General features: G+C 57.7%; 2 protein-coding genes across 2 annotated transcripts in view; both read right to left on the reverse strand.

Moving 5' to 3' along the window:
- Positions 1-728: 728 nt before the first annotated feature.
- On the reverse strand, positions 729-9,425 carry LOC136790572 (GRB2-associated and regulator of MAPK protein 2-like). The gene is made up of 6 exons (XM_066995219.1): positions 9,220-9,425; positions 5,888-6,028; positions 4,317-4,447; positions 2,257-3,384; positions 1,932-2,095; positions 729-1,811 (listed from the first exon to the last, which is right to left on the reverse strand). The coding sequence occupies exons 1-6, from the start codon at positions 9,329-9,331 to the stop codon at positions 947-949; spliced, it is 2,541 nt and encodes an 846-aa protein (XP_066851320.1). The 5' UTR covers positions 9,332-9,425; the 3' UTR covers positions 729-946.
- A 1,861-nt stretch (positions 9,426-11,286) lies between these two features.
- The window catches only part of LOC106048390 (ras-related protein Rab-10), a 43,313-nt gene continuing 27,112 nt past the window's right edge, over positions 11,287-27,487 (reverse strand). Inside the window, exons 3-6 of the mRNA XM_066995230.1 lie at positions 20,614-20,752; positions 17,256-17,345; positions 16,641-16,742; positions 11,287-14,238 (exon numbers count right to left, since the gene is read on the reverse strand). Coding sequence (XP_066851331.1) covers positions 14,155-14,238; positions 16,641-16,742; positions 17,256-17,345; positions 20,614-20,752 — 415 coding nt within the window. The 3' untranslated portion in view covers positions 11,287-14,154. The remainder of the gene's footprint in view (positions 14,239-16,640; positions 16,743-17,255; positions 17,346-20,613; positions 20,753-27,487) is intronic.

The following is a 27,487-nucleotide window of genomic DNA, read 5'->3' on the forward strand; positions in this document are numbered from 1 at the left end:
GCTTGCTGGCAGCCTGCTGAGCTGTGAGACTGACAAAGGGGGGGGGGGGGGCAGGGGCACTGGTGGGGAGAGGCAGGGGAGGGCGGCAGTGCAGAACAAAGCCCTGCTCTGTCACCTCCGCCATCAATCAGTGCCTGCGAGGAGCCTCCGGCTCTTTTGTCTGGCCCCGAGCGCTGCCGCCGGGGTTATCCTGGCAGATGGACCCGCCTGTAATTGCAAATCAAGCAGCCAAAGGCCAGAAAGGTCCCCCCGTGGGGAGAGCTCAATTTAAACTAAAAGGCTTTAAATCTCCGCGCACCTGTCGCTAATTTCAGAGCCGGCCTGGCCTCCACCTCCCTGCCTCGCCGCGGTGCCCTGCCTGTCCCCCGGCACCAGCAGGGTGCTCGCGCGGCGATGCTGCTCTTTCCACGTCGCGTTTGTGCTCGTTTCTCAAAGCCGGCAGCGCAAAACTTGGCCGAGACGTCCTCTCAGCCTGCCTCTGCTGCCCTGGGGGAGGCAGCTGCCTGCTTGCGGGGCTGGCGAGCAGCCTTCAGCCCTCCCTGGGGGGGGAGGCAGCGGCCCCCTGGACCCGTGCCCTGCTCTGGGGGCTGCACAGGAGCTGTGTGCGTGGGCTCCGAGCCTTGCCCGGAGCGGCTCTGCTTTCCCTGTGCCACCCCTCGGGCCCCCAGGCCAAGCCCCTGTCCCCCTCCTCCCCGAGCAAGGGGCTTCTCCGGCAGCTTGTTCTCTCCCGTACGTTTATTACACTAATCCACAAGGATTAAGTTAAAGCAGTCAATGCAAACTCCGATATTTTCCAGCCTGTTGAGGCCAAAATTACTGTCCCGTGTTAAAACAGAAAGGGGGGAGCCCCAGGCAGTGGGGCCGAGCTCCGGGGGAGGAGGAAACCCCGCAGCCAGAGCGGGGAGAGGCACTGCGTGGCTGGGGCTGGGGGTACCCCATCACCCGGCTAGATCTTGGGGCGCCAGCCCTTGATGAACTGCATGATTTTCTTCACCTGGAGCTTGGTGAGGCGGAAGTCGTCGGCCAGGATCTCCTCGCTGAGCTGCACAAAGATGCTGCCGTCGATGCGCTCCCGCGCGAAGAAGCTGACGACGTCCTCGGAGAGGCCGATGAAGCGCAGGCACTTGGAGACCTCCTCCACCGAGAGGGCCGAGAGGTCGGCGGGGGGCAGCCAGGGCGAGCCGTCCCCGCTGGGCCGGGGGGCAGCCGGCGGGGCCCCCCCCTCGCCCCGCGCCGCCGGCGGCACCTCGATGACGCCCTGCGCCAGGTAGAGGCGGGCAACGCCGCCTTCGGCCCCGCGCAGGACGGCGGGCGAGAGCGGGGCCGCCCCGCGGATGACGATGCTGTCCCCCTCAAAACCCTTGGGGGGGCGGGGGGGGGCCGTCGGATCCGGCCCCTCGAAGGGGGCGAAGGGTTCGGGCGAGGAGGAGGAAGAGGGAGCAGCCGGGGCCGAAGGCGGCTTGGGCCACTCCGGGCTCTCCGGCCACTCGGCCGGGCCGGCGAAGGGGTTGAGCGCCCCGAAGGGCGCGAAGCGTTTTTGGGGGTGTGGGGGCTTGAGGCGGGGGCAGCTGCGGAAGGGTTTCAGGGGGGGCTCGGCCGCCGGCAGCGGGGTGGAGCGGCCGCTGCCCCCCCCGGCCCCCGCCTCGGCGTAGGCCCAGGGGTCCGACCAGGCGGTGGGGCCGGGCTGGGCGGCGGGGGGCAGCGGGCGCCCGGGGGGGTCCCCGGCCTTGCAGTCGCCCCAGGCGCAGGGGTAGCAGTACAGGGAGTAGGCGTCGGGCGAGGGCGAGCCGCTGCCGCTCCGCGGGACCGACCTGACGGAGGAAGGCGAGCGTCACCCCAGGGCCACGCTGTGTCCCCCCCCCCCCCAAACCTCGCAGTGCGGGGGACATCCCGCCCCGGGGGGGGCCACCCCGCGTCCCCGAGCCACTCACCCGTCGTGGAGCCCCGAGGAGTAGTAGGAGAGGCTGGGGCTGGGCGAGGGAGCCGGAGCCAGCTTCGGGAAGCGCAGGGGGCCTGGGGGGCTGCGGGGTGCTGGGGGGCGGCCGCCCCGGGGCGGCACGGGGGGTGCGTTCAGCAGCCGGCACTCCTCCTTCACCTGCAACGGGGCGAGCGCCGTCAGGGCCCCGTCGTGGCAGGGCCGACACTGCCCCGGGACCCCCCCAACCCAACAGCAGGTCGCGATGGGTGCACTCCGTGCCCCCAGCGTGGGGACACCGCTGGGTCCCCCCAGCCCCGGGGCCGCCCCCCAGCTCTTACCGCCTCCGATTTGGGTGGCACCGGGGGTGGCGCGTCCCCCAGGGGCTCGTCCCTGGGCACGCCGGGGCGGCGCGGGGAGCCCAGCGGGGACGCGGCCCCGAAGGTGACGAGGTCCGGCCGCCCCGTGCCGCCGGGCGAGGAGAAGCTCTCCAGGCCCTGGTTGCTCCAGAGTTCCTCGTAGGGGATCTCCAGCGGCTCCTGAGTCCTGAACTCGGGCTCGGCCCAGTCGGGCGTCATGTATTCCCTCTCGGGGTCGGCGAAGTCGGGCAGCGGCGGCTGATGGCGTGGTGTCCCCGTACCGGCGCCCGGCGGGTCCTGGCAGCGGGCAGCTGCGTCCTGGGGGGCGCGGGGCAGCCCCCCGCCGTAGAAGCAGAGCGAGAGGCGCTGCAGGGGCTGGCTGAGCTCCTCGCGGGCGCAGCCCGGCAGGCAGAGCCTCAAGCGCCGGGGGCTGGCGCACTCCTCCGAAAAGTCGGGCTTGGCCTCCCGCACCGCCCGCGAGTACTCGTCGGGGTTGAAGCGCTCGTGGCAGTACGCGGCGCTGTCCCGCAGCAGCTTCTCCAGCTGGGGGTCCCCCCCGAGCAGCCCCTCGGGCAGCTGGAAGCGCGGCATGTCGGCCAGCAGGAGGAAGTGGAAGGGGACCAGCTGGTCCCGGCGCAGGATGCAGCACAGCACCACCGTCTTGGAGATGATGCTGACCAGCTTGTAGCAGTGCCCCTCGCGGATGGCGTGCAGGTCGTAGGGGTTGCGCGCCGGGCGGCTGGGCACGGCCACGTTGACGGGCAGCCGCACCTTCTCGATGATGCTGCGGATGGTGTGCTCGCCCTCCTGGAGCCGCAGCTCGAGGGGGCTGCGGGTGCTGAAGCGGCCCTTGCACTGGAAGGGCAGGCTGAGGCTCTCGTTGGTGCGGTGGTTCATGCAGATCAGGCAGGGCATCTTGCCCTTCACCTGCTTGGCCCCCGCCGCCGGCGCCGCCTTGCCCAGCTTCCGCAGGAGGGTGTTGAAGCGCGACTTCTCCTTCACCGTCTTGGCGCAGAGGATCTCCGCCTGGCCCATCAGCGTCAGCTCGTCCCCGGCGTGCAGCGTGAAGTTGTACACCTCGCTGTCCTCGCTGAACTCCCCCGACACCACCTGCGCAGGGGCGGACGGTGGCTGAGCAGGCACCCAGTGCCCCGTCACCGTCCCCTGGTGTCCCACCACCGGCCACCCCCTGGTGTCCCGCTGCCTTCCCCTTACCTCCCACCCCCAACCCTGAGGTCCCACCACCATCCTGTAGTGTTCCACCGCCACCTCCTGTTGTCCCACCACCACCTCCTGATGTCCCACCACCACCTCCTGGTGTCCCACCGCCAACTCCTGGTGTCCCACCGCCACCTCCTGGTGTCCCACCAGCACCTCCTGATGTCCCACTGCCAAGTCCTGGTGTCCCACCACCACCTCCTGATGTCCCACTGCCAAGTCCTGGTGTCCCACCACCACCTCCTGATGTCCCACCAGCACCTCCTGGTGTCCCACCGCCACCTCCTGGTGTCCCACCGCCACCTCCTGATGTCCCACCGCCACCTCCTGGTGTCCCACCAGCACCTCCTGGTGTCCCACCACCACCTCCTGGTGTCCCACCAGCACCTCCTGGTGTCCCACCGCCACCTCCTGGTGTCCCACCGCCACCTCCTGATGCCCCACCACCACCTCCTGGTGTCCCACCATCACCTCCTGGTGTCCCACTGCCAACTCCTGATGTCCCACCACCACCTCCTGATGTCCCACCAGCACCTCCTGGTGTCCCACCGCCACCTCCTGGTGTCCCACCAGCACCTCCTGATGTCCCACCGCCACCTCCTGGTGTCCCACCAGCACCTCCTGATGTCCCACCACCACCTCCTGGTGTCCCACCAGCACCTCCTGATGTCCCACCACCACCTCCTGTACCACCGCCACCCCTGCTGCCTCACCACCATGCTCTGATGTTCGGCTGCTGCCCCACCATGGTCCCCCAATGCCCCCGACGTCCCCCTACCATTCCCTGCTGTCCCCCCACCCCGCCCCGCAGTGACCACGCCAACCTTCACGCTGAAGGTGATGGCCTCCATGACGAAGACGCGGTCGGGGAAGATGCTGGCCACCTCCTCCACGCTGTTGAAATATTGCACGGGCTCGCGGATGTCCCGGTCCTGGTCCAGCAGCTTGAACTTCCCTGCAGGGGACACCCAGCCCCAGAGCAGTCAGAGGGGCCCACAGGGGGCCCCCCCCCGGCCCTGGTGACCCGCAGCCACCCTGGCACGGTTCATCGGGGCCCATCAGCAGCTGATGAGCCCAGCCTGGAGTCCCCATCCCATTTGGGGCCCATCCCGAGCTCTCTCCTCCCGAAGCAAACCTCCGGGTGCACCAAGCTCCCCAGCGGTGCCCCTGCAGCACCCCCATAGGGGCAGAGAACACCCCCAAAGCGACCACAAAAATGCCCCAAGGATGGAGGGAGCGGCTCCCGGAGGCTTCCCGGCCCCCCCCAGCTGCCCCCAGCCCCACAGAGAGCGGTGTGCGGGGGGCCAGGCGCAGCCAGGGAGCCGGAGGGCTGCATTCAGGAGCAAAACTCTGCCTTCATTAGCGCGAGCGTGGCGGGGATGGGACCTGATGGGAATATTAACTCGGCGCCGCGGCGCGGGGCTGCTCTGCTCCGGGCCAGCGCAGAGGGGACACAAAAAGCTGGGGGAGGATGGGGCCGTGGCGCCCGAGCAAAGGGACAGGGACCGTGGCAGGAGCTGCCCTGTGCCCCACCGAGCCGGTTAACACGCTGCATGCCCCCCCCCCCCCCCCCCCCAGCCCTGACCCCCTTGGGATGGGCGATCTGCCCCTCCCCCGCTCCACTTCCCATTATTTATTTATTAGCAGGACTCGTTGCCGCCATGGCGAGCACTTAGGAGTGGTCATTAAGGGCCCTCGCTACGGCGGCCGCGGTGAGCTCAGCACCTTCGTCTGCTACAGCAGCCCCGGCCTGTCCCCATCGCCGTCCCGGCCCCGTTCCTTACCAGTCCCCATCCCATCCCTGTCCCTGTCCCCATCCCATCCCCATCCCCATCCCCATCCCCATCCCATCCCCATCCCCATCCCCATCTCCATCCCATCCCATCCCATCCTCATCCCATCCCATCCCATCCCCATCCCATCCCATCCCATCCCCATCCCATCCCCATCCCCATCCCCATCCCCACCCCATCCCCGTCCCCACCCCATCCCCATCCCCATCCCATCCCATCCCCATCCCCATCCCCATCCTCATCCCATCCCATCCCATCCCCATCCCATCCCATCCCATCCCCATCCCATCCCCATCCCCATCCCCATCCCCACCCCATCCCCATCCCCATCCCCATCCCCATCCCCATCCCATCCCCATCCCCGTCCCCATCCCATCCCCGTCTCCATCCCCATCCCTAGTCCATCCCATCCCATCCCTGTCTCCAATCTCAACTCATCCCATCCCTGTCTCCATTCCCTGCTGTGTCCCATCCCCATTCCCATCCCCGGCCATGTCCCTGTCTCCATCCCCACCCCACCCCAGTCCCCCCCCCCCATCCCTCCTCACCCCCGTGCCGGGCTCAGCCCACCCGGCCCCCTGCCCCGCGGCCCCTGTCCCCACCTGGGTACTGCAGGGGGATGTCGATTTTGGGGCCGATGACGTAGTGCCCTTCCTCCAGGCTGTGGGCCGTCACCGTCGTCCACTGGCGGCAGGAGTGGATCAGGAGCACGTCCTGGGCGCTCACCCCCTCCACCGACTCCCCTGCGGGGGGACGGGGACGGGCTGAGCCCCTGGGGGGGGGGAGCCCAGTGGGGGACACAGCTCTGGGGAGCCCACCCGTGGGTGCCAGCCCCCCCCAGGACAGCAGAACTGCTCCCCACTCCCCCCCCCTTTCTTTGCAGCACCCAGCACCGGTCCCCAGCCAGGTCCTGCTGGTGTCCCCCCCACACCCCATGTGCCACCAGCCCCGGGGGGGGGGGGGGGGGGGGGGGCCGAGGCCGCCAGGACCCAGCTCCCGCCTTTGCCTCCGGCCTCCCCCAGGCTCCCCAGGGCCCTTTCCAGCCCCCAGCCCCTGTGTGCCCCCCCCCCAGCCCCCCCAGCCCCCACCTCCCCCCCTGCCAGGGCCTGGGGAGCGCCTGTCCCAAAGCTGGGGGCCGAGCCCCTGACCCCCGCGAGCTGCTCTCAATCCCACCCCCCCCAGGCGTGCAACACGGCCCCCCCCCCCCAAAAGAGAGCGTGGCAATGCCAAGGCCTAAAACACGCTCAGGGCCCCCCCCCCCCCATTTTGCTCAGCTCCGCTTCTGGGGCTGGGGGGGACGGGGGGAGCAGCACGGCCACGGGGACGGCGAGCCCCAGGCTTGGGGACGGCCGCGGGGGGAGCCCCGAGGGGGTGCGGGTTTGGGGGGGGGGGGGGGGGGGGCCCGGGCGCCGGGCGATGGGCGAGCAGGTGCCCGCTGCCAAGAGCCGCCAGTTGCCCTGGAAACAATTTTCTTTGTCCCTCTTGAAAGGCTGCGGCAGCGGCCGAACAACAACTTTATTGACACGGGGCCGCGCTGCAGGCCGGGGCGAGGCGGCTCGGGGGGGGCCCGGCACCCCCCCAGGCTGCAGCCGGCTCCGGAGGGGCGCAGCGAGTCCTTTGGGGGGGGGGGGGGGGGGGGGGGGGGGGAACGGGACGTGTCCTGCTCCAGGGGTGCTCAGCCTGTCCCCTGACACCCCGCTCTGCCCCTACACCGTGCAACGGGGCAGGGTGCTCCTGGCTGTGCCCCCCCCCCCCCCCCCCCCCGGCTGCATGCCCTGCGTGGCTCCCCGCACGCACCCACAGCCGTGCACAGCCCTGCACCGCCGTGCTCACACCCAGGTGTCCCCGTCCCTGTCCCCGTCCCTGTCCCTGGTTGGGGTCAGCACAGCCAGGCCCCCCCCCCCCCCCGCAGCCCACTTTCAGCTCCTCGCGCCCCCACATCCCGAGGCGCTGACCTGAGCACCAGGCAGAAGCTGCCCTCCTGAGCCACAGCCCCGCTGTGTCAACCCCTGGGCACCCCCAGGCACCCCTGGAGACCCCCCCGGAGACCCCCCGGCCACCCTCACCCCTTAGAGCCCCCCCCCCCCCCCCCCAGCTCTCAGGACAGTGGGGCCAGACCGAGGGGCGAGGAACGCATCCAAAAATGCAAGCCCGAGCCGGGGCCATCGCCAGCACCCCAGGGCAAGGTTGGGGGGGGGGGGTCCGGGTCTGAGCCTGCTCCACGTCTGGGGACCACCAGGGATGTGCTGGGGGGGGGGGGGCTGAGGGGCTCTGTGCCGCCATCCCCGAGCAGGGGGGTGCAGGCGGGGGGGGTTCCGTGGCCGTGCCGGGCGCCTCCATCCCGAAATCTCAGCAACAGTTACCAGGGAAATGGGCAAAGGCCGGCGCTGGCCCGGCAGCCCCGCGCAGGCGGCCCCTTTGTGCCCCCCCCCAGCCTGTGCCTGGGGAGGGGGGAGGCACCGCTGGGACCCCCCCCACCCCGGGCACCCCAAAAGGTGGGAGCCCCCCCCCCAAACCGTGGGGCTGCAGGGGAGGAGGGAATTTGGGGGTGCAGTGGGGTCCCCACTGCCACTGGTGGGGAGGGGGCGGTCACCCGGCCTCCAGCCGCCCTCCTCCTCCTCACGCCTCTGGCCTTCATCACCCCTCGTGCCCTTCGGCCCCGTCCCTGTCCCACCCCTCCCAGCCTCCCCCCCCCAGCCCCCCCCAGCCCCCTGCCCTCCCCTCCTCCCCAGCCCCCCCATCGCCCTGCCTGCTCCATCCCCGTCCCTGTCTGTCCCAGTCCCTCCGTCCGTCCCCATCCGCTGCAGCCCTTCCTCCCTCCCAGCCCCTCTTTCCCCAGCCCCCCCCAGCCCCCCCAGCTCCCCATCCCGCTCTCCCTGCCCCCTCTGTCGCCCCCCCCCCCGACCCCCCTCTCCCAGCCCTCCCCTGCTCCCTGTCCCCTCCATCCCTGCCTCACCTCCTTCCACCGCTCCGTCCCTCCTCCCTCTGTCCCTGTCCCCACGTCCATCCCCAGCCCCTCCAGCCCTGCCTCACTCCCATCCCTCTGTCCCTGTCCCTCTGTCCCTGCCCCTCTGTCCCTGTCTCTCTTTCCCTGTCCCTCTTTCTGTGTCCCTGCCCTCTTCATCCCCCAAGCTTCCCATCCCTGCCCCTTCCCTCTGTCCCTGTCCCTCTGTCCCCAGCCCTGTCCCCTGCACCCCCCCATTCTTCCCATCCCTTTCCTGATCCCTGTCCCTGTCCCTCTGTCCCTGTCCCCGTCTCCATCCCCATCCCTCTGCCTCCATCCCCTGCCCCCCCCAGCCCCTCTCCCTGTCCGTGTCCCTCTGTCCCCATCCCCCTGTTCCTGTCCCCATCCCCTGCACCCCCTACTCCCCGTCCCTCTCTCCCCATCCCCTGTCCCCAGCCCCTGCTCCCCCTGGCCCCTGTCCCCATCCCTCTGCCCCCCTCCCCGTCCCTCTGCCCCCATCCCTCTGTCCCCGTCCCTCTGCCCCCATCCCTCTGTCCCCATCCCCATCCCTCTGTCCCTGTCCCTCTGTCCCCAGCCCCTGCTCCCCCCGGCCCCTGTCCCTGTCCTTCTGTCCTTCTGCCCCCATCCCTCTGCCCCCATCCCTCTGCCCCCATCCCTCTGTCCCCGTCCCTCTGTCCCCGTCCCTCTGCCCCCATCCCTCTGTCCCCATCCCCATCCCTCTGTCCCTGTCCCTCTGTCCCCAGCCCCTGCTCCCCCCGGCCCCTGTCCCTGTCCTTCTGTCCTTCTGCCCCCATCCCTCTGCCCCCATCCCTCTGCCCCCATCCCTCTGTCCCCGTCCCTCTGTCCCCACCCCTGTCCCCATCCCCTGCTCCCCCCGGCCCCTGCCCCCATCCCTCTGCCCCCGTCCCCCTGCCCCCGTCCCCGTCCCCCTGCCCCCGTCCCCGTCCCCCTGCCCCCGGCCCCGCTCACCCTGCCCCAGGCAGACCAGCGTGGGCAGCCGGCACTTGCTGACGATCGCGTCCAGGGGCAGCGCCGCGGGGCTCCAGCGGAGCCGGGCCAGCCCCGCCGCCAGCTTCTCCATCGCCGCCGCATCGCCGCCGCCTCAGGCCGGCCCCGGGCCGCGGGGGGGGGCGGCGGCAGCGCCGGGCTCCATCGCCGCCGCCACCGGCACCGGAGCCGGGGCAGGGGGAAGGGGAAAAGGGGGGGGGGAGGACGACGGGGGTGGGGGGAGGGTGGGGGGGGCAGCCGGGAGCCGCCCCCGCGGCGGGGCTCAGCCTTTGCCCGGCCCCTGAGGGCTCCCGGGGGGCTGCGGAGCCCCCCCCCCCCCCCCCGCCTGGTTTCCCCCCGGATTTGAGGGTGAGGGGGGGGGGATGTGGGGTGAAGCCCCCCCCCCCCGAGCTGGGTGAGAAGGTGTGGGAGGAATGAGGTTCGGATAGTTATTTTATTTATTTGGGGGGGGTGCATGCGGGGTCCGGGCCGGGGGGGGGGGGGGGGGGGGGTCAGGTCAGCACCCCCCCGGTGCCCCCGCAGCCGTGGGACGCAGCTGCAGGGGGGGCTCACAGAGGGGTTTGGGGGTCCTCAGAGCCCCCCCGGTGCCACCCCTGCCATGGGCACGACCCCTGCCCCCAGCCCAGGCTGCCCCCAGCCCCATCCAGCCCGGCCTTGGGCACCCCCAGGGCAGTTTTGGGGTGCCTGGGGGTGCTGCATCCTCCTGAGTCCGGCTGGGGATGTCCCAGAGGACCCCAAAAGCCACAGGAGCACCCCCCGGTCCTGTCCCCCCCCCCCCCCCCACTGGGCCCCTCTCCCCCGGGACACGTGTGGACGGCACCGACACCAAGCGGTGGCTCGTGGCCACCCCAGCTGGGGACACCAGGGGAAGGTCCCCGGGCGCTGGGGACGTGCTCAGGGCAGACGTGGGGTTGGGGGGCTCCTACAGCACCTCGGGGCTCAAGGCGCCGCTCCCCCAGCCCTTACCCTTGGGGATTTGGGACGGGGAGCCCGGAGGAGCAGAGGGAGCAGCGAGCACGGACGGGTCGGTGCCCGGTGCTGCGGCCACGCCACCGCACGCTGGGCTCTGCCACCACGTCCCCACTCATCACATCTGGCCCCACTGGGACACGAGGGGCCAGGCTGGGAGCTGCCACCCCCCTGTGGGTGGCACCGTGATGGTGGCATGGTGATGGCGGCACCGACAGGCACCCGAGGCTGCGGCCCTGGCTGTGACAGCCTCGGCAGCAGCACAAAGCCCCCTCCGGTTACCGACACCGCGGCAGCGGGAAGCGACAAGGCCAAGTGCGGCCCCGCTGCGCCAGGGGGACGGGGACAGGGACAGGGACAGGGACAGGCAATGCCCCCAACCTGGGCACGGCCCTGGGCCTGCAGGGGGCTTGGGGCACCCGCTCCCCGCAGCTCAGGGGACACAGAGCTGATACCTGCTGGCAGAGATGGGGCTGGCGAACACAAAGAATCACGGAATCACAGAATATCCCGGGTTGGAAGGGACCCACAAGGATCATCGAGTCCAACTCCTGGCACCACACAGGTCTACCCAAAATTTTAGACCACGAGCGTGGCCAGCGGGCCCCGGGGTGCCTCCACCAGGACAGGGGACGCGGGTTAGTGGTGACATCGAGCACGGAGAAGCTGCAGCAAGCAGCTCCTGTGAGGCACGTGCAGCTCCCCCAGGGTGGAAACCCACCCGCACGGCCACAGCCACGGGCAGGCAGGGAGGCTGCCCCCGTCCCACGGGTTTCCGAAAGCTCCCCGCCACCTCGCTGAGGAGTTGGGGGCCGCAGGCTTGCCCCCAGGACAGCCCCACCAGCCCGCCCCCAGCCTCGAGAAGCAGCTGACACTTCCTACGTGAAAAACCAAGTAATGGCTGTGTCAAAACTCGGTTCCTTACAGCAGGGACCAGCTCCGATCGGTTCGTTAAGGCAGCCGAGTGGCCGCAGCCAGCACGGGCTGCGAAGCTCTGCGCACCCAGAGCCCCACGGGGACAGGGGGAAGGCGCCGGTAAGGGGCCCAGGAAGTAACCAGTGCAAGTTTATAAAAGCTTTTATTTGCTCTTGGTATGACCAAGAATGGGACAGTGATCTTTTATACAATTTGATACAGTAAGTGGTACAAAAGAATGTGTTTTAAATAAAAAGCCAGAGTGGAGTAGCAAAAATATTAAAAGATTAAGTAAAAAATTGTAGGCATGGGAATTAATCCTAGACCTGAAGTCGATGCTGTTTTTTCCACCATCCAAGTCCGATCGTACGAAGCGCGGCTTCCACCTCGCCCCGCGCCGCCCCGCACCGCCCCGGCCACACCGACGTGCCAAGTACAAAGCAGGTAACACGCTTATACAATAGATCCAACCTCGGGGTTTAGTTCATCATTACCAATTTAATTAAGTTACATTTTGCCATGACAAAAGGTAGCACTGGGGGTTCCGCTGCCGGCCGGGGACGCGACAGCCCGCGGCTGCTGGCACGGCCGGATCCAGCGCGACGGCACCCGGGCGGCTCGAGGGGCTCCGGGGGGGTCCGGGCAGGATTCGGCTTCAATCCCCACCCGGGGCCGGGGGGTCTTCCACACGCAGGTGCCACAAGCAGTTAGTTGGCTAGCGAGCGGTAAATTTAGATACCAGCAGAAATAAAGTTACTGCAGATTCCTCCAACACGATTATTATTACTTTTTTAGCATCAGAATTGACTCTTGGTGCTCACTCCTCCTCAGCTGGGCCTTGCACTCCCAAAACAAAACAAAGCCACACGGTTAAAAGTCATGTTTTCATACGAACAGAAGAGGACCACCTAGACCTGTCTGCGCGTGCTGACTGCGTAGGGAGGGGGCTGCGCTCCCCTGGCCGGGCACTACGAGCGCAGCGCCTACAGACGACCCCGACAGATTTACACAGAAGGAGCCAAGCCCCCGGCAGCAAATAAAAAGCTCACGTTTTAAAACAAAGATTATACAAAAAGAAAAAAAACTGATGTCTATTTTTCCATTTTCCCTTTTTGATAACGTTGAAAAGTGCAGGTTTAACCAGAAGGTAGCCGGCCGCTATTTACAGTGCTGGCCACCAGGCGCAGCGCGGGGGGACCGACCTGTGCCCGTCTGCCCACGGGGGTCCCGGGCCCGCCTGGCCAACAGCCACACGGCTGGGAAGGGCGAACACAGAGACAAAATGCCAAACCACGGGGAAAAGGGAGACACGCCGGCCGAGTTACTACACGGGAAGCGGTTCAAAACTAGAATTCCAATGTTAAAACACCGTCATTTCATTAAAATTAAATCAGCGTTAGTTACTACTTTATTTACTGGAGAAAGTCCAAAACCCAAGCGGACAAGAGTGAGGCGCGAGCTCGTCCAGCTTCAAAGAACGCGAGGCTCGGGGGAAGCGGCTGTTGGGAACATCTTTTTGTCCTTGGCTGGAGCAGCTCTCCTGCGCCGTGTTTTAAATGCGAGGCAAGTGAACGCACGGCTGCTCCTGCAGCCCGAAGGCCCGGTTCAGCGGGAGCAGCCTACAAAGCCGGGCTGGCAGTCGTTAACCCCCTTCCTTTCAAACCCGAAGCCACTGCAGTGCGCGAGCGCGGGTGCCTGGCGGGGATGCGGCGGCACAGCCCGCGAGCCCGTGCCCCGGGAGCGAGCCAAGACTGACCGCAGCACAAATGACTCGGAGCTTGTAACACTGGAAAGTGGAAAGTTTTCAGGGAGGTAATAAATTAAACTGCCGACTTTTTTTTCTTCCTTTTTTTTTTTCTTTTTTCTTTTTTAATCTAGTTTTACTCAGCCTCTTGCTAGGCTACCGAACATCTTGTTGGAGCGGCTAACAGTGAGAGACAGAACTTAAAAGTTCATGTTAACTGCTGTCAGTTTGGGAATCGCATGTTATATTCATACACATAAAGTAGACAACCACATCACCCTCCATAGAAAACTAGTGCATGCAAATAACTCTTCCATATCATAAAACCCAATGGCTATGCAGGAGGAGAGAAGATATACTAGTGAACTGACATTGGCTAGAGGGAAATTAGTAGGTATCGTCAACATTTTACCTTGAAAGCTAAATCAGTGCTTTGTATTAAATTTTTGGCAAACATACCACGTTGCCATCCTTTTAATTAACACATCACACCATGAAGGAAAGCAAATAAAAGCAGCATGCAGGCAAAAGGAAAGAGCTGCGAGTGAGAAAAAAAATGGCAGCAGGAACAGTTCCGAATGGGTAGATCACCAAAAAGGAGACAGAGCAGATTAAATGCAGTATTTTTTGCACCACCCTTTGTCCTCGATGCATTACACCAACAATTACAGAAAGCAATCACAAAAGAGTTCAGTATTTTAAAATGATCAGGTATGGATGGTATGTCTCCTGCACATGCTTCCACCAGAAGAGAAACAAAAGTGAAAATAAAAGTTCCTTTCCACATAAGGCACAGGACAAAATAAACCCCATTCACATACTCAAGGCGAAAATGAGTGTTTTCCTGGCTCTTTTGCTGATGCTTCTAGAGAATATGGTGACTCAAGCACATTATCCATGACAGAAAATTCCACTGTTGTACAAAATAAATTGTTAATTCTAACTTTTATTCTTATACAATTTGCAGAGTAGAGTTGAATATGATTGCTATATGTTTTAATGTCAGGAGGAACGGGACTATAATACAACCAAAACGTAGTGGTAAGTTGAGCAGGTACATTAAAAAATGAAGTCGCGGAGATGATTTTCCTATACATGTTGAGGAAATTATAGTACGCAAGCCGTCCTAAACAGAAAAACAAAGGGAGACAGGAGCTTGTTAAGATGAGGAACAAAACATCGGTTTAAGGTTAAAAACGGGCAGAGTGGTTTGTTTTGCAGCGAGAAAAAAGGAGCGGTGGATGGCGATTGGTGATATAGGAGAACGTTCAGCAACACTTGCTCTTCCAGCCTGTCACCCCACCTCCACTGCTGATATCTACATTTTCACTGTTGGGCTCTTTTACAGGGGTCTGCAACGAGACAAGCAAGAAGGTTAGGTAACTCCTGAGACATTCGGAAAAAGAGCGTTCAGAGCTGAAGAGGTAGAGGCTTACAGAAGGACTGACACCACCAAATAACATCCCAAATAAACTACGGACAAAGAGCTCTACAGAAATGTAGGGAATCCTCCTTCCCTCGCCAGCAGAAGCGTGCAAAACCAGTCTTAGGATTTTTTTTGTGGCTGTTGTTTTAAATCAACAGCGATTAGAAATCTGGGAAAAGCTTTCAAACTAGGCCCGCTCCAAAGTAAACAAGAATTATTTCCAGATCCCGCTTTTAGAACTGACACTCGGACTTTGGTGGAGTAAATCACAGTGTGCAACTTACACAAGCTGAAGTTAAATTATGTGAGCTAATGACCTTAAAAATGACAGAGTCATTTTATTTATGGATAAAGAAAAAAAAAAGGCAAAGCAAAAAGCATCTGCCTTCCAGTTAATCAGGACACCAGATTCCGAGGCAAAACATCTCATCTGCACCATGGGATGTAAGCTTGGTTTGACCAAAACAAAACCTGAAGTCCAGTGGTTTTGATCAGATGCTCGCATCTATTTTCAGCTGTTTAGAAACTAATCTAAACATTCGTGAGAATACAGAACTTTACTCCCCGCATTCCTTTTCTTATTCTCTACCCCACAGCCTTGCAACAGCAAGCCATCGCCCACCCTGCCCCGTTCTTCAGACAAATGCACTGAGGCCCGAAGTAAAAATGTAAAGGTCAGGAGGCGCAGCAGGACCCACTAGGCTAGGAACCCTCCTGTTCACCAAAGGCCAACGATTTTCAGTCGCTCCCTCACATAAAGCTCGTCAAAAACCGATTAAGAAACAACTCCGAACTAGGGCTGCGACCACGGCGCGTTGAGCAGAGGCGTATTCAAAAGGGATGAGGAAAGACTCAGCAGTGACCTTGCACTAGATTTCCAACCAATTAACCCGGACGACGTTAGCGATAGCATTCACGTGGGGGAAGATAATCCCGTCCCTACTGCTAACCTGGAGCACAGAAAAAATATGTAAACATTTAGGAACAAAGCACACGTGCTGGAGTTGGCCAACCCATGCCTCTCGAGCTCTCAGAGTTTCAGTGCTGGAGACGTGACCTGATCGCACGTAGGGACACGCCAGCACAGGGTTTAATCAAGTCCTTGGTACAGGAGTACACAAACTAACTGAAAATCAGCCCTGGAGCCTCCTGAATGTCTGCTCAGCTCAATCCAGCAACAAAACAGTGGCAGCTATTGGGAGCCGATGCATTCCCAACTTATGACAGACACCAGGGATACAAGTACAGCGGTATCTCGCAGCTCTGGGCATACAAAGCTTTGGGTACATGACTCAGCAAAGACAGCGCTCTTCATGGTACATTTCAGGAGGGAGAACCAGCCACCAGGAAGCCCTGGTGATCCATGTTCTTCTCTCGGCTGCAATTTAACCTGCCAGCCAAGGCTTCCAATGAAACGCGAAGGCTTGGAGGGGCAATCACTGAAACAAGGTAGAAGTGACAGGTCTAGTCATTCAGAATCCCGGCAGAAACTTAAGACTTTTTACACAATACTGGGTACTGACAGAAATGGCTAAAGGCATAGCTGAAAAATACAGGCAAATGCTAACGTGGCAGGGCAGAAGAGGGGAAAAGACAGAATTCCTTTATTTGAGGAAAAAGGTCCACACGGCATTCAACAACTATGCGGTGAACTATATTGTGGCACACCAGAAATAAAGTCCATGTTTTAAAACAGTAAGTTTTGAAGTACAGCCACCAGAAGAGTCTACTGAGGTTCCGATGGATTCTCTGTTGCTGCGAGTTGTCAAATCCTTTGGCTGTAGCTTTACAGAGGGACACAGTCTGTTTAAAAGAGAAATCTGAGGACACCGTGTGGCCCACCTCACACAGAGACTGGAGGGACAGTCAAAACAGAAAAGCAACACCAGGGCTCATCCCTGAATTCCAGTGACTTGGGTCTCCTCGGGATTAAAATAACTTCAGGCATCTGAGACAGGAAGTGACAAACATTCACGTTCCCTCTCCATAAAGCAGGGAAGAATGAAGGTGGCAGGGAAAGGACAATTCTCTTCCAAATTAATTCAAACGTTTTAACTGCAAGCACGCGTGTGATACAAGTGAGTTTAAGGACCAAACAACTAGGAGTTCCTTGGTGCTTTGATGTATGCTACTCCCTCTAGATAGTACCAGCACCATACTGAAACATCAAACAAGCTTTAGAAGCCTTAGATGTACAAGTCTTCCTTCAGGGACTTGTTTGTCTTAGCATACCAAAGTAAAAAGCCACAACAATTCAGGTGAACATCAAAAGAAACAGACGCTGACATTTTAGGATTTTTTTCCCGAACAAATCCTGTAATTACCTACCTTTCGAAGAATGTCTTCTGCTAATGTGAGGAATGCCTTCTCAATGTTTATATTTGCTTTTGCACTAGTTTCGAAAAACCTAATACCATGCTCCCTAGCAATCTAAACCAAAAAAGAAAAAAGAAGGTTAGAGTTATTGTAGTGTTATTCGGTTGATGCTGCTGTAACTTTGGGATTAGTAACATTTATGAGCACGTAATATTCTTTCAGTGTGGCAGGCATCAGAAGTACTAGCTAAGCAAAATGTCACACAAGAAGATTCAGAACTTAAATCAGAAACAGCAGTTAAAGTGTATTAAATTACAAGCTGATGCCTGAACGTAAGAGGACAGATACCACACAAATCAGTCGCACGACAAGTAACTTAACAAAGGTTGCTTGCAGAATTTTAGCTATCCAAAACAGAAGGAACTGCAGCTGAACTCACTCCATTCACGGCAGTTGTTCACAATTAAACTTCCAGGAAAACGTTCCTTAGGCTTACAAGGCAGCAAATCCAGCTATCTTGTTTGTTCCCTGGCATGCCCCGCCGTGGCATTTAAACCACCCGACAATGGCAGGAAGTCTTGGCACTGATTTGCTTACTTGGATAAGCAAGTTTTTGTCCACACCTACCTGTTCACCTTTTGCTTTAGGAACAACTCTTTTATCTTCCATGTCACACTTGTTTCCTAACAGCATCCTCTCCACATCTTCATTGGCATGCTAAAATGAGATAACAGACAGGTTTACACATCTCCCCCAGCAAGCAGCAGACAGCTACTGTACTTTTGGATTTCCACACTGTTTGAAGTCCAGGCTAACGCTCACACGTCCAGCTGACCAACTCTTTCCTGAGTCCTAACAAAGACTGTCAGGAATCATTCTTCAGACCCTGCCCTTAAACTAAAGAGCTCATGTATCCAGGAAGTGGAATTAGACAACGACAACAGCCCTGAGACAGGACTGCCACCATCCCAACGTCAGTTATTCTTCCCCTTCCTTTTTATTTGTGTAGTCTAAGTGTGAAGTCTTCCTTTCTGAAAAGGATTAAGTGCTGGTTTGCAGCACAGATTCTTCCAGCTACCAGCATTCACCTAGCAAACCCCGGTTGGGTCGCATTCAGTGACATGGGAAAAGCAGCAGCTTCCTGCCTGGCACTTCGAAGCCTTAGTTTTTTCGTGTGCTAGACACACACACTTACAGAAACAATGCTACAAAGGCCAAAACATCGGAGGACAAAATGAATTCCAAACCAACAGCTGCCAACAATCAAGCTCCACGCACTGCAATGGCTCCAGCCGACACTATTGCTTTTTTGGGATTTAAGGGATTGTCTGGATAGTTTTGCCGTAGACAGGTAAGCCTCCCTAACAACGACAACGGTGCTTTCAACCACTACAAAGCTAAACAACAGAAAAGGTGTTTATAAGTTACGAAAAAAATACTTTTTTTGTTGTTTGTTTGTTTTTTTGAGGAGTTCCTGGGTTAAATAACAAAGGCAAATTTAAGCTCTCCAGCATCACGCTATCATGGGAGCATGACTGCATGTCAGCTTTGTGCTTTAGCTCTGTCTGCTAAGTGTTTCGTGCGGAAGTTGGCAAACTCATGCAGTGAAACGGCACTGACTCTCTACCAAGTGCACACACAACACTATGTCACAAAGGGAAAACTGAAGTGAGCACCGGGCTAACGCTCAAGATCCGACGAGAAGCAGGACCCCATACGCAGGGAATCAGCCTCGTAAGGCAAAACAGACTACCAACGGGTTTCTCCAGGAATGCTGTATGAACAAAAATCCCTCAGCTGTCCAGTTATTGAAATACTGCCAATATCCACCATAACAAGGCAAGAACACGCCAGGGATACCCATCAGACCAGCGGAGAAGCTCCAGCAGCCACAGCACGAAGCATCACTTAAGTGGATAACTGAGGTACTTTGCAGCCTGACATGAGAAGCTTCTTGGAAAGTCTAATCTGAATTTACTTTCACTCCAACAGCTATAATTCTATTTTACAGCAGAGTTACTAACACAACTACAGAGGGAAGAGCTTCATGCATCCAGCACTCCTGCTTATAGTAATAGCCCATTTCACATTCCTCAGGAGAATCGCCCCCAGATTTTTCCCTTCAAGTCATAAGGAGTAACAACAACCAGATGGCAAAGACACCGTGTAGATTAAGACACCAAAAACGTTGATTTTTCGTGCCCACAGAACTGCTTACCCAGCAGCAGACCTCTCAAATACAGCCAGCCCCGTGCATAAAACTGAGCACTTGAACACCTCAGTGAACTCCTGCTGGCCTGAAGCAGAAGTGCTCGGCGTGGTGCACCTCTGCAGAACTGGCCACCTTTAAATACTTCATATTTAGCAAGGATGAAGGTGTGACGTTGTTACACGTCTCTAGTTTTCCCAGTTATTTCCGAATCAGGGCTTACGTATCCTGTAGAAGCGCCTCTTTGCGCTCAACTGCAACTCAGAACACCAGCTTTCCTACCAAAAGTTCTCATTATTGAGAGAGTATCTTTGACAATATTAGGTCCTTGTAAAACAGAAGTGCTTAGCTGCTTCATTCGCTGCTGGCACTTGCAGCAACCCTGCACACGGGGGGACAGCCCCCGCCAGGCGTTTCAGCGAGCAGCCTGAGTGCTGGGGCTGAACCTCGGAGTCCAGGCGCACCTGAAGCGAGCCGCAGGGCTTGTGCTACACGGGTCTGAAAACGTGAGGCGAGCACCAACACGCGCCACCTCACACACAATGGCACGAATGACATCCTTACCCAACATCCTGGACACCGTGGCTTTTTTTAAACAAAGCAACAAACCTAAAGGCCTTGGCTTCAAGCTTACGTTTGGCTTGTTGCTGAGTCCCTTCCTGTCCTACCCCACTCCTTCCCCGCTTCTTACTTCCACGCCCACCTCGATCCATGCCTTTTCATAAACAGTGTAATTTCCCATTTCTCTGCTAGGAAAATTACAATCCCGAAGTAACATTTTTGCTCTGTAAGAGCCTTTCACCAGCCTCAGTGCTTCAAGCAGCAGTGCCTGATAGCACCCACCTGCTGACACTCAGGGCCATCTTTGTGCTTTCAAAAAAATAATAAAGCTGGAAGCCCAAACGTTTATTCCATTAGAGGACACCGTAACAGAAGTAAAAACTAACAGTCGTGCTGCTCTCTAACAATCGGGAATTCCCTGCGAACAAACTCTTAGGGTCCAGGCACTGACTGCTTCCACACCAGTTTCTTCTGCTTCACTTGACCTCACTTGAAATTTTACCAACTTTGTGTGGTAAAATGCGGTAAAACCATTTTGCCTTGTTCGGTACTCCCCTAACAAAACCAACAACTGGCTACGCAGGTTTCAGTAAGTTGCTGGCATTCAACAAGAGCAGTTTGCAATACCACCTGTAACAGCAATGATAAACCTGCAAATGCATCCGTACAACAGTTTTGGTGGAGACAACAGAGTGGAGGTGATCATATTTAATCATCCTTGAGACCTACACAGCCACCCTAATAAAATGGGTAACAGAGGCGATACATCATTCCACAGCTGCCCTACAGCTTATGGCTTAGCGCAGTTCCTTTGCACACCACCTTGTGGTGGCTGCTCCTCCTGGAAACAGCGCTGCCCAGTTACCAACAGGCGTGTTCCTTACCTCCAAGTATCCTCCAGCACAGAAACAAAGTCTGTTCGTGCATGGATTTAACACATCTGGACACCGCCAGCCCCCGTGCAGTGGTGCAACCCTCCCTGCTGCTGCGGGGAGAGCTGAGGGGGGGAAGGCAGGAGGTGGGCCAGGTTCAGGACAGCCTGAAGTGTTATTCCTTTGATGGGCCGGGTTCAGAACAGCACCCAAACCCCACGTTAAGTCCCACACCACACCTTGGGCCAGTACAGAAGCGTAAGGTGCACTCGGTGGGACTCATGAGATGCTCTGCGGGTCACCACAGACAGCTCGGGGCCGGGATCGTACAGCCTTTACTCACCTCATCTATGTTTCTGAGCCACTTGCTGATGTTTTCAAAGCTCTTGGCGTTGGTGATGTCATACACCAGCATGATTCCCATGGCACCTCTGTAGTAGGAGGTGGTGATGGTGTGAAATCGTTCCTGCCCTGCTGTGTCCCTGCAAAGAGAGCGCATATCAGAGGCAAGCTCTAAAGGAACCAACGGGGTTTATCTGTTAGCCGGGTGTGCGTGGCCCAACCCGCCCTGTATTACAGCGCTACTGCTGGACGTGCAGTTTCCAACGAGTGGCAGGAGAGGCAGCAGCAGGAAGGCCCTTTCCCTCCCAGACGCAGCTGAACATTCAGAGAACAAAAAAGGCAAGCTTCGGTAAGCCACAGAAACTCGGGGCTTGAAGCTTCTCTTCTGGATTTTACTTTAAATGAGATTTTTTTTTTTAAAGAACATTTTTCAGAAAAAAACAGGACAGACGAAAGACATTGGACTGCTTAATGGGGCTCACACAGCTTCGTTTTCTGCCTTCTTAGTTATCTGTTGAACAGCAAAGCAGTAAGTCACAGCAGGTCTGCTGCCTTACCCCGATAAATAAACCCGATATCAAGGCACGGTAGGAATTTGTTAATTTTAAACTTTGCATTTTTATTGACAACTCCGAACTTTTGTCCAAAAGAAGCAGCTTTTACTTCCAAGTCTCATCTCAGGGCAGCGTCCCAAAGACTTCTGAGCCCCAGTGGAGCGCAGCGATGGGGAACAAGAAATGCTCTCACAGCACTTCGGCGGGACTGTGAGCAACAGCATCAGTGCCTGAAGAACACTCTCTCCCTTCACTGACCAGATGTAATGTTTCCTGCAACGTTACATCAAAGCGTACAAGAAATAAATCTAGGAGATGTACTGTCAGTGCAACATTAAGTTGTCTATTTCTGTAAGGAAGATGCCGAAAACGGACCGTGAAAGATCACTGAAGACATCTACTTTGCCATCTAATTCTGAGATCTTTGATGGGATGCACGAGATTTGGCTAACCAAACTTGCACGCCATCGAAGTGAGAACTAGGATGTAACTGCACATTCTGTACGTGTCTTTCAGAGGACACAGACCTAGCAGAGTACATGTTTACAGACACTTTCAGTGACGCTTTTTGTACAAGCTGCACCGAAAGGTGCCTGTGAAGCCGAACCGACCTAAGCTGACGCTGCCCAGCTGCCTTCAGATGACGTCCCCCAGTTGACCCGTGTTTCCTCGCTCAGAAACCAGTGACCTCGGAGGAGATCCCCCAGTTACACCAGTTCAGCTCGCTTCCCTTTCAGCTGTTTCTGAGGCCGCAGCGAACGCCTGGGTGGAGGGCAGGCGCCGCCAGCCCCAAGCCTGGTGAAGACCCGGCTCGCCCACGGCCCTGTCAGCAGGCGCTGGCTGTAGCTGCCCTCAGTTTGTTTAAGGACACGTCACATTTCTGGCCACGGGTCAGCTGACGGACAGGGAGTTGGTCTAAAGCCCCCCCGTCCCACAAAATCAGTGTAGAAAAGCTCCTGAGACGCAGGGCTTGCCAAGTTTCCTCTCGAGTCTCATCAGCTCCGCTGGGCTGGGAGCCCCGGCCTCTGGTCCAGCAGTCCCTGAGGCCGGCCGCTCTGATCTCGTGTCTCCTCCTCGCAGGTGAAAACAGCGGCAAGAGGGTGAAGAGCAGAGCAGAAGGCCGAGGGGCAGGCCCCGTGCCGAGCAGCTTTGCTCGGGAGCGTTTCGCAGCCCCACGCAGAGCTCCGGCTGCCCCGCGGGAGCCCCGGTGCTGCAGAACCTCGGGGGTCCCGCGGCGCCCCGTGAAGACGCCTGGTGTTTCACGGCTGGCTTGAACGGTGCTGAATCCCTCCCAGTTCCTTTCTGCGCCATCTGGAAGTTCCTCCTGATGGCATCCCGAGGTCTCCCTTAGCACGACTTAGGGCCGTCAATCCTCGACCGACTCTGGTTACCTCGGCAGTGAGCGTTTCCCTTCTTTCCCCCAGTTACACACGCAAACACAGCTCCTGCACCTTCCCCGCACTGCCTCAAGCCACTCCAAGTTCTTCAGACTTTATTTGCTGGCCAAAGGTCTAAAACACAGCCTCACCCATCACTCTGGACTACCCCTGATTTACCCGCGCGTCACCGGGGTGCAGAAGCCAGGACAGTATTCCAGCGCCACACAGAAGTTTCTAGAAGACTTCAGCATGCCTGTTCCTGCATCCCGCTGCATTCCCTCGTCACGAAGCAGGTTTTTCTGACATCTGGGTAACCGGTCACGCACACTGAACGTCAGAACTTTGCTTTTGTCTCTCCTGAACTTCACGGGGCTTTTTCCAGGGACATTTCTCCGATCGGCCAGAAGCGAGATGAAGGATAAGGCAGTCCTCTCTGCTATTTACGCTTTGCAACTTCTTCTTGTCCCGCTTAGCTTTAACACAGTAACCGCGCTCTCTCTTCCTTCATCGAACCCACTAAAGAAAACACTGCCTGGCACGGAACTCGGGACAGACTCCTGCGAAACACCTCTCGAGAACTCTTACTTACACACCGTTTATTTTCTCTCCTCGCGTGCTTCGCGTTCACTTGATAGCACCTTCGCCCAACCCAGCTCTCCGTAGCTTGCTTTTATCAGGCAGGGACGTCCCAGAAGAGCCTTCCCAAAACCACCAGGATTTATGGCACCTGCAGTTCCTCCCCCGACCGCCACGGCCAGTAAGCTCCCCGCGACAAACGCAGATTGATTTTTACACAGTTTGGCTTTGGCAGTGCTCAGCTGTTACTCACTGCCTGTCAGGTCCTACCCACCTACAACCAACTCGCTCAGCTACCTCCTACAGGATTCTTTCTGGCAATTGAAGCTAAGCTAACGGGTGAAAAGCGAGCTGGGGAGGGAAAATGCAAAGAACCTGGGATTTTTTTTTTATTATTATTATTATATTTAAGTACTATCTTTGCCCTTTCCCCTCCTTAATGGATCTCTCCATTCATTATTCAAAGATAACTCTTAATGGCTGTGAGATTAGAGACCTGACTGAGGCAAACAGAGGAAGTGAGTTATGGTTTTCAAACCGCCTAGGACTGATGAATCCACCCTGAGTAAATGGCACGACGCAATCGGAGAGCGCGCGCCTTGCTCACTGCCCTGCGCTTCCATTCTGTTGCTCATACCTCTAGGATGTACGAGCGTGCTCTGAAACGATGGGCGTGCATTAAATCCTCGGTGGAGGTAAAATATTTGTGGAAGCCAGCTAGCTCTCCGAGCTAAAATAAATGCAGACGAGGATTATGGAGACAGCCAAAGAAAATGAGGCCCTACTGCGCAAGAGGGAACAGAGAACTGGGTTTGTTTAGCTGCAAAAGGAAGACAAAGAAGGCTGTCCTGGGGGATCTGGGAAAGGAGAAGCACAAGGAAAGGGAAAAATCTATTTAAATTAGTCTCATGCCAACACTGAAGTATGCATAAACTGTATCGTATTAGAAGTCTAACCAACAGAGAAAGGAATTTCTGGGACAGCTTTCCAGCTGACCTAGCAGAGACTAAGGGAACGTTAAAATGTACTATGATTTGTTTACCAAAGGTTTACGTGGACGCAACAACGAGAGATTGGATCTGATGATCTGTGAAGATCCCTCTCATCGGCACAGCTTGAAATCATGGTCTTCAACGTACCAAGCCAAGCAATTTCCCGCAGGATAATCCTAAGAATTTTATCACTGTCCCACTGTCTCTTCTTGCAGTATTTTGTAAACTACGCAGCAGAACATTGCATTGAACAAACTGTACCGCTGGTATCAGGCACACTCTGAAAGCCTCAGCAACTGGGTCAAAGGCTTTCCTTCACAAAGGAACATCTGTAAGACACCTCGTCACTGGAGATTTTGGGTTTTCTCAAGTAATATTCAGCCAGAAAAAAAAATACAGATTTGCAATTAATGAAGTATCTGGTTGTTTTATAGGGAGTCAGACAAATGCCAAAATACGCTCTTCCACCTTGAGCTACGCACATGGTGAATGGCCTCAAAAGCTGCCAGCAGCAGGAGTTAACCTTTCGATGTTCCTAGGGTAACTGCAAGAATTAAGGAGACTGATCATGCACTAGCTAGTGGAGCTGTCTGCAGCTCCAGCTGGCCACCACCGCCCTTGTTATATGCAAATTCCTGTGTTTAATAGGGAATTTCCACATGTAACTATTTCGGTTAGCTCTGCTGGTGCACATTTCCTTCACTTGAGAGAGGTGTTCCAAGCTGGACAGTTATTTTTGCAACAAGCTCGTTCCTGAACAAAACAAAATTCTGCAGAAACTTCCCTCGCCATAAATGTGTTCCCAGCGAAGATGCAGGGATGGAAAAAAATATTTTATGCTCTAAACAATTACGAACTGCACAGTAAGAAAATATAGCTACTTCTAAAATTGGGAATCAGACAAAATACTGTAGGAAAGCCCACTGACAGACAAGTTTTAGGTCAAGACCAGAGGGATTGGAGGAGCCTCTACCTAAATACTGTGTTATGTCTTGAACCCTATCCCTCCAGCGCTCCACGCCGTCAGCATCAGGGTGTTTGGTCTGCTGCTTTTTGTGTTCACTCTCCCAATATCGCCATCCTTAGGATCACCCTTAGGATCAGCTCTTACAACGCACAGTTGTTTTCCCAGACTCTGGAGCCTGAAGAGAGAGACCAGAAAGCGGTTGTATTTTCTGCACGCAATTTTCTCAGAATATTCTTGAATAACTGGAAAGAGGGCTCCTGGGCAAAATTCTTCTGCCACAGCAAAACAGGGCACATCATGATCCGCTTATTTATCAACTTCTGTTCAGAAATACCTGGTGGGTCTGGGTTTGTTTTTTTCCCTCCACGTTCTCCTTTCTCCACCTCCTCCCTGTTATGCTGAACAGGACCTTCTCCAAGTCTCTCGCTCCTGCTGGTGAATTTCCAGCAACTTCGATTTCCACCGTCCTTGACCTTAAGGAGCCCTTCCTTCTCTTCAGCGTCTGCTACCACTTTGTATTTTTGGATGACAACAGTATTTCCTTTCAGCCTTCGCTTCCTTCGTTTCACCAGGATGACAGACGCAGATCTGACCCGTGTGTGTTCTTACAGGTGCCAGGCCTGGCCAAGCCAGGGGTCTGACGGCACCCAGTCCTCTGCAGACCAAGGAATTCCGGAGCCAGAGATCACATTTGTGCACCTAACAGTTGAAAACAAGCTGCTCCTTCGTGAATTCCCTTGTGAACACGTGCACGCCTGCAGCTACCACGACACCTTGTGATGAGCTTACCTTCACTTCTGACGTTTTGCACGTGCCCCCGTCCAGCCTTACGCTAGAGCTAACGCTTCTGTACTGGGAAGGGCACTAAGTTAGAGCGGCCTCAGCCTACCTTTTCCAGCACACCTACGATTTTATAATTGTGCTTTGGTCACTCCTCTCACAGCCCAAAGAATCCTAACTTTTCCCAGTTCTCAGAACAGCTGTAACACCCCTCCGTCATCCTACTTGCCTCTTGCTAAGGCATGCTGATCAAAACCGTACCTTACGTCCGGCTGTGACGCCTCCTTCCCTGCCCACTGGAAACCACCTCACCCACTGGATCAGGAAAACCACATTTAATTTTTCAATGGCTACGTCGTGCTAACAAGTTTAGTGAATTACAGCACACCTCAGCCTTCCACTTTCCATTTCAAAGCAATTCTACCTGAGGCCTGGAGAACGTGGTATTGCATTCTTAAAAGCTGAATTTGGAGCTCTGCTACTCTGTTCCTCAAAAGCGTTTTTTATCTCTTCCGCAACAATAACACCAGCTTTTCCTAGAGCAGTGCTCCCTCTTATTTTGGCACCTCTGTTTTCCCCCCTTCTCTGTACGTTGGTAATTACTGAGAATATTAACATTTTTCAAGACATTTATCAGCATCACACCTTCCAGGCCCCACCCAGCACAGCTCCGCTCCCATCCTGCATTAGATTCACTACCGGTGCCTTTCCACATGGCACTGTATCACGGACCAGGAGAGCAGGATTTCTAAACAACAGCCTAACCAGGAAGATCCTGGATTCTTCCATCACGTGCCAGCACGCAGAATTTGCCATACCTCAGCTCCTCCTGTTGCACCTGCACTGCAGCAGCTCATTCCTTTGGAAGGCCAGTCCCGAGAGCCCTGTCCCCTCCCGCCCCAGTCCCGAGAGCCCTGTCCCCTCCCGCCCCAGTCCCGAGAGCCCTGTCCCTTCCCGTCCCAGTCCCCAGAGCCCTGTCCCTTCCCGTCCCAGTCCCCAGAGCCCTGTCCCCTCCCGTCCCAGTCCCCAGATCCCTGTCCCCTCCCGTCCCAGTCCCCAGATCCCTGTCCCCTCCCGTCCCAGTCCCGACAGCCCTGTCCCCTCCCGCCCCAGTCCCGAGAGCCCTGTCCCCTCCCGTCCCAGTCCCCAGATCCCTGTCCCCTCCCGCCCCAGTCCCGAGAGCCCTGTCCCTTCCCGTCCCAGTCCCCAGAGCCCTGTCCCTTCCCGCCCCAGTCCCGAGAGCCCTGTCCCCTCCCGCCCCAGTCCCCAGAGCCCTGTCCCCTCCCGTCCCAGTCCCGAGAGCCCTGTCCCCTCCCGTCCCAGTCCCCAGAGCCCTGTCCCCTCCCGTCCCAGTCCCCAGAGCCCTGTCCCCTCCCGCCCCAGTCCCGAGAGCCCTGTCCCCTCCCGTCCCAGTCCCCAGAGCCCTGTCCCATCCTCCTTGCTCGCAGCCCAAGCCCTCCTGCAGGCTTGCCCAGCCGAACCAGGGCTACCCAGAGGCTCCCAGCACACAGACGTATCCCCACGTGCTCCCCATGCCCGTTTCCTGCCTCCCCTTGTCCCAACCTCCCCCTTTCAACGCTGTTTTGCAACAAAGACATTTTCATTTGGAGCACTGTGAATACACCTT

This window comes from Anser cygnoides, chromosome 3 (genome assembly GCF_040182565.1).
Source record: "Anser cygnoides isolate HZ-2024a breed goose chromosome 3, Taihu_goose_T2T_genome, whole genome shotgun sequence".
Classification (NCBI taxonomy): domain Eukaryota; kingdom Metazoa; phylum Chordata; class Aves; order Anseriformes; family Anatidae; genus Anser; species Anser cygnoides.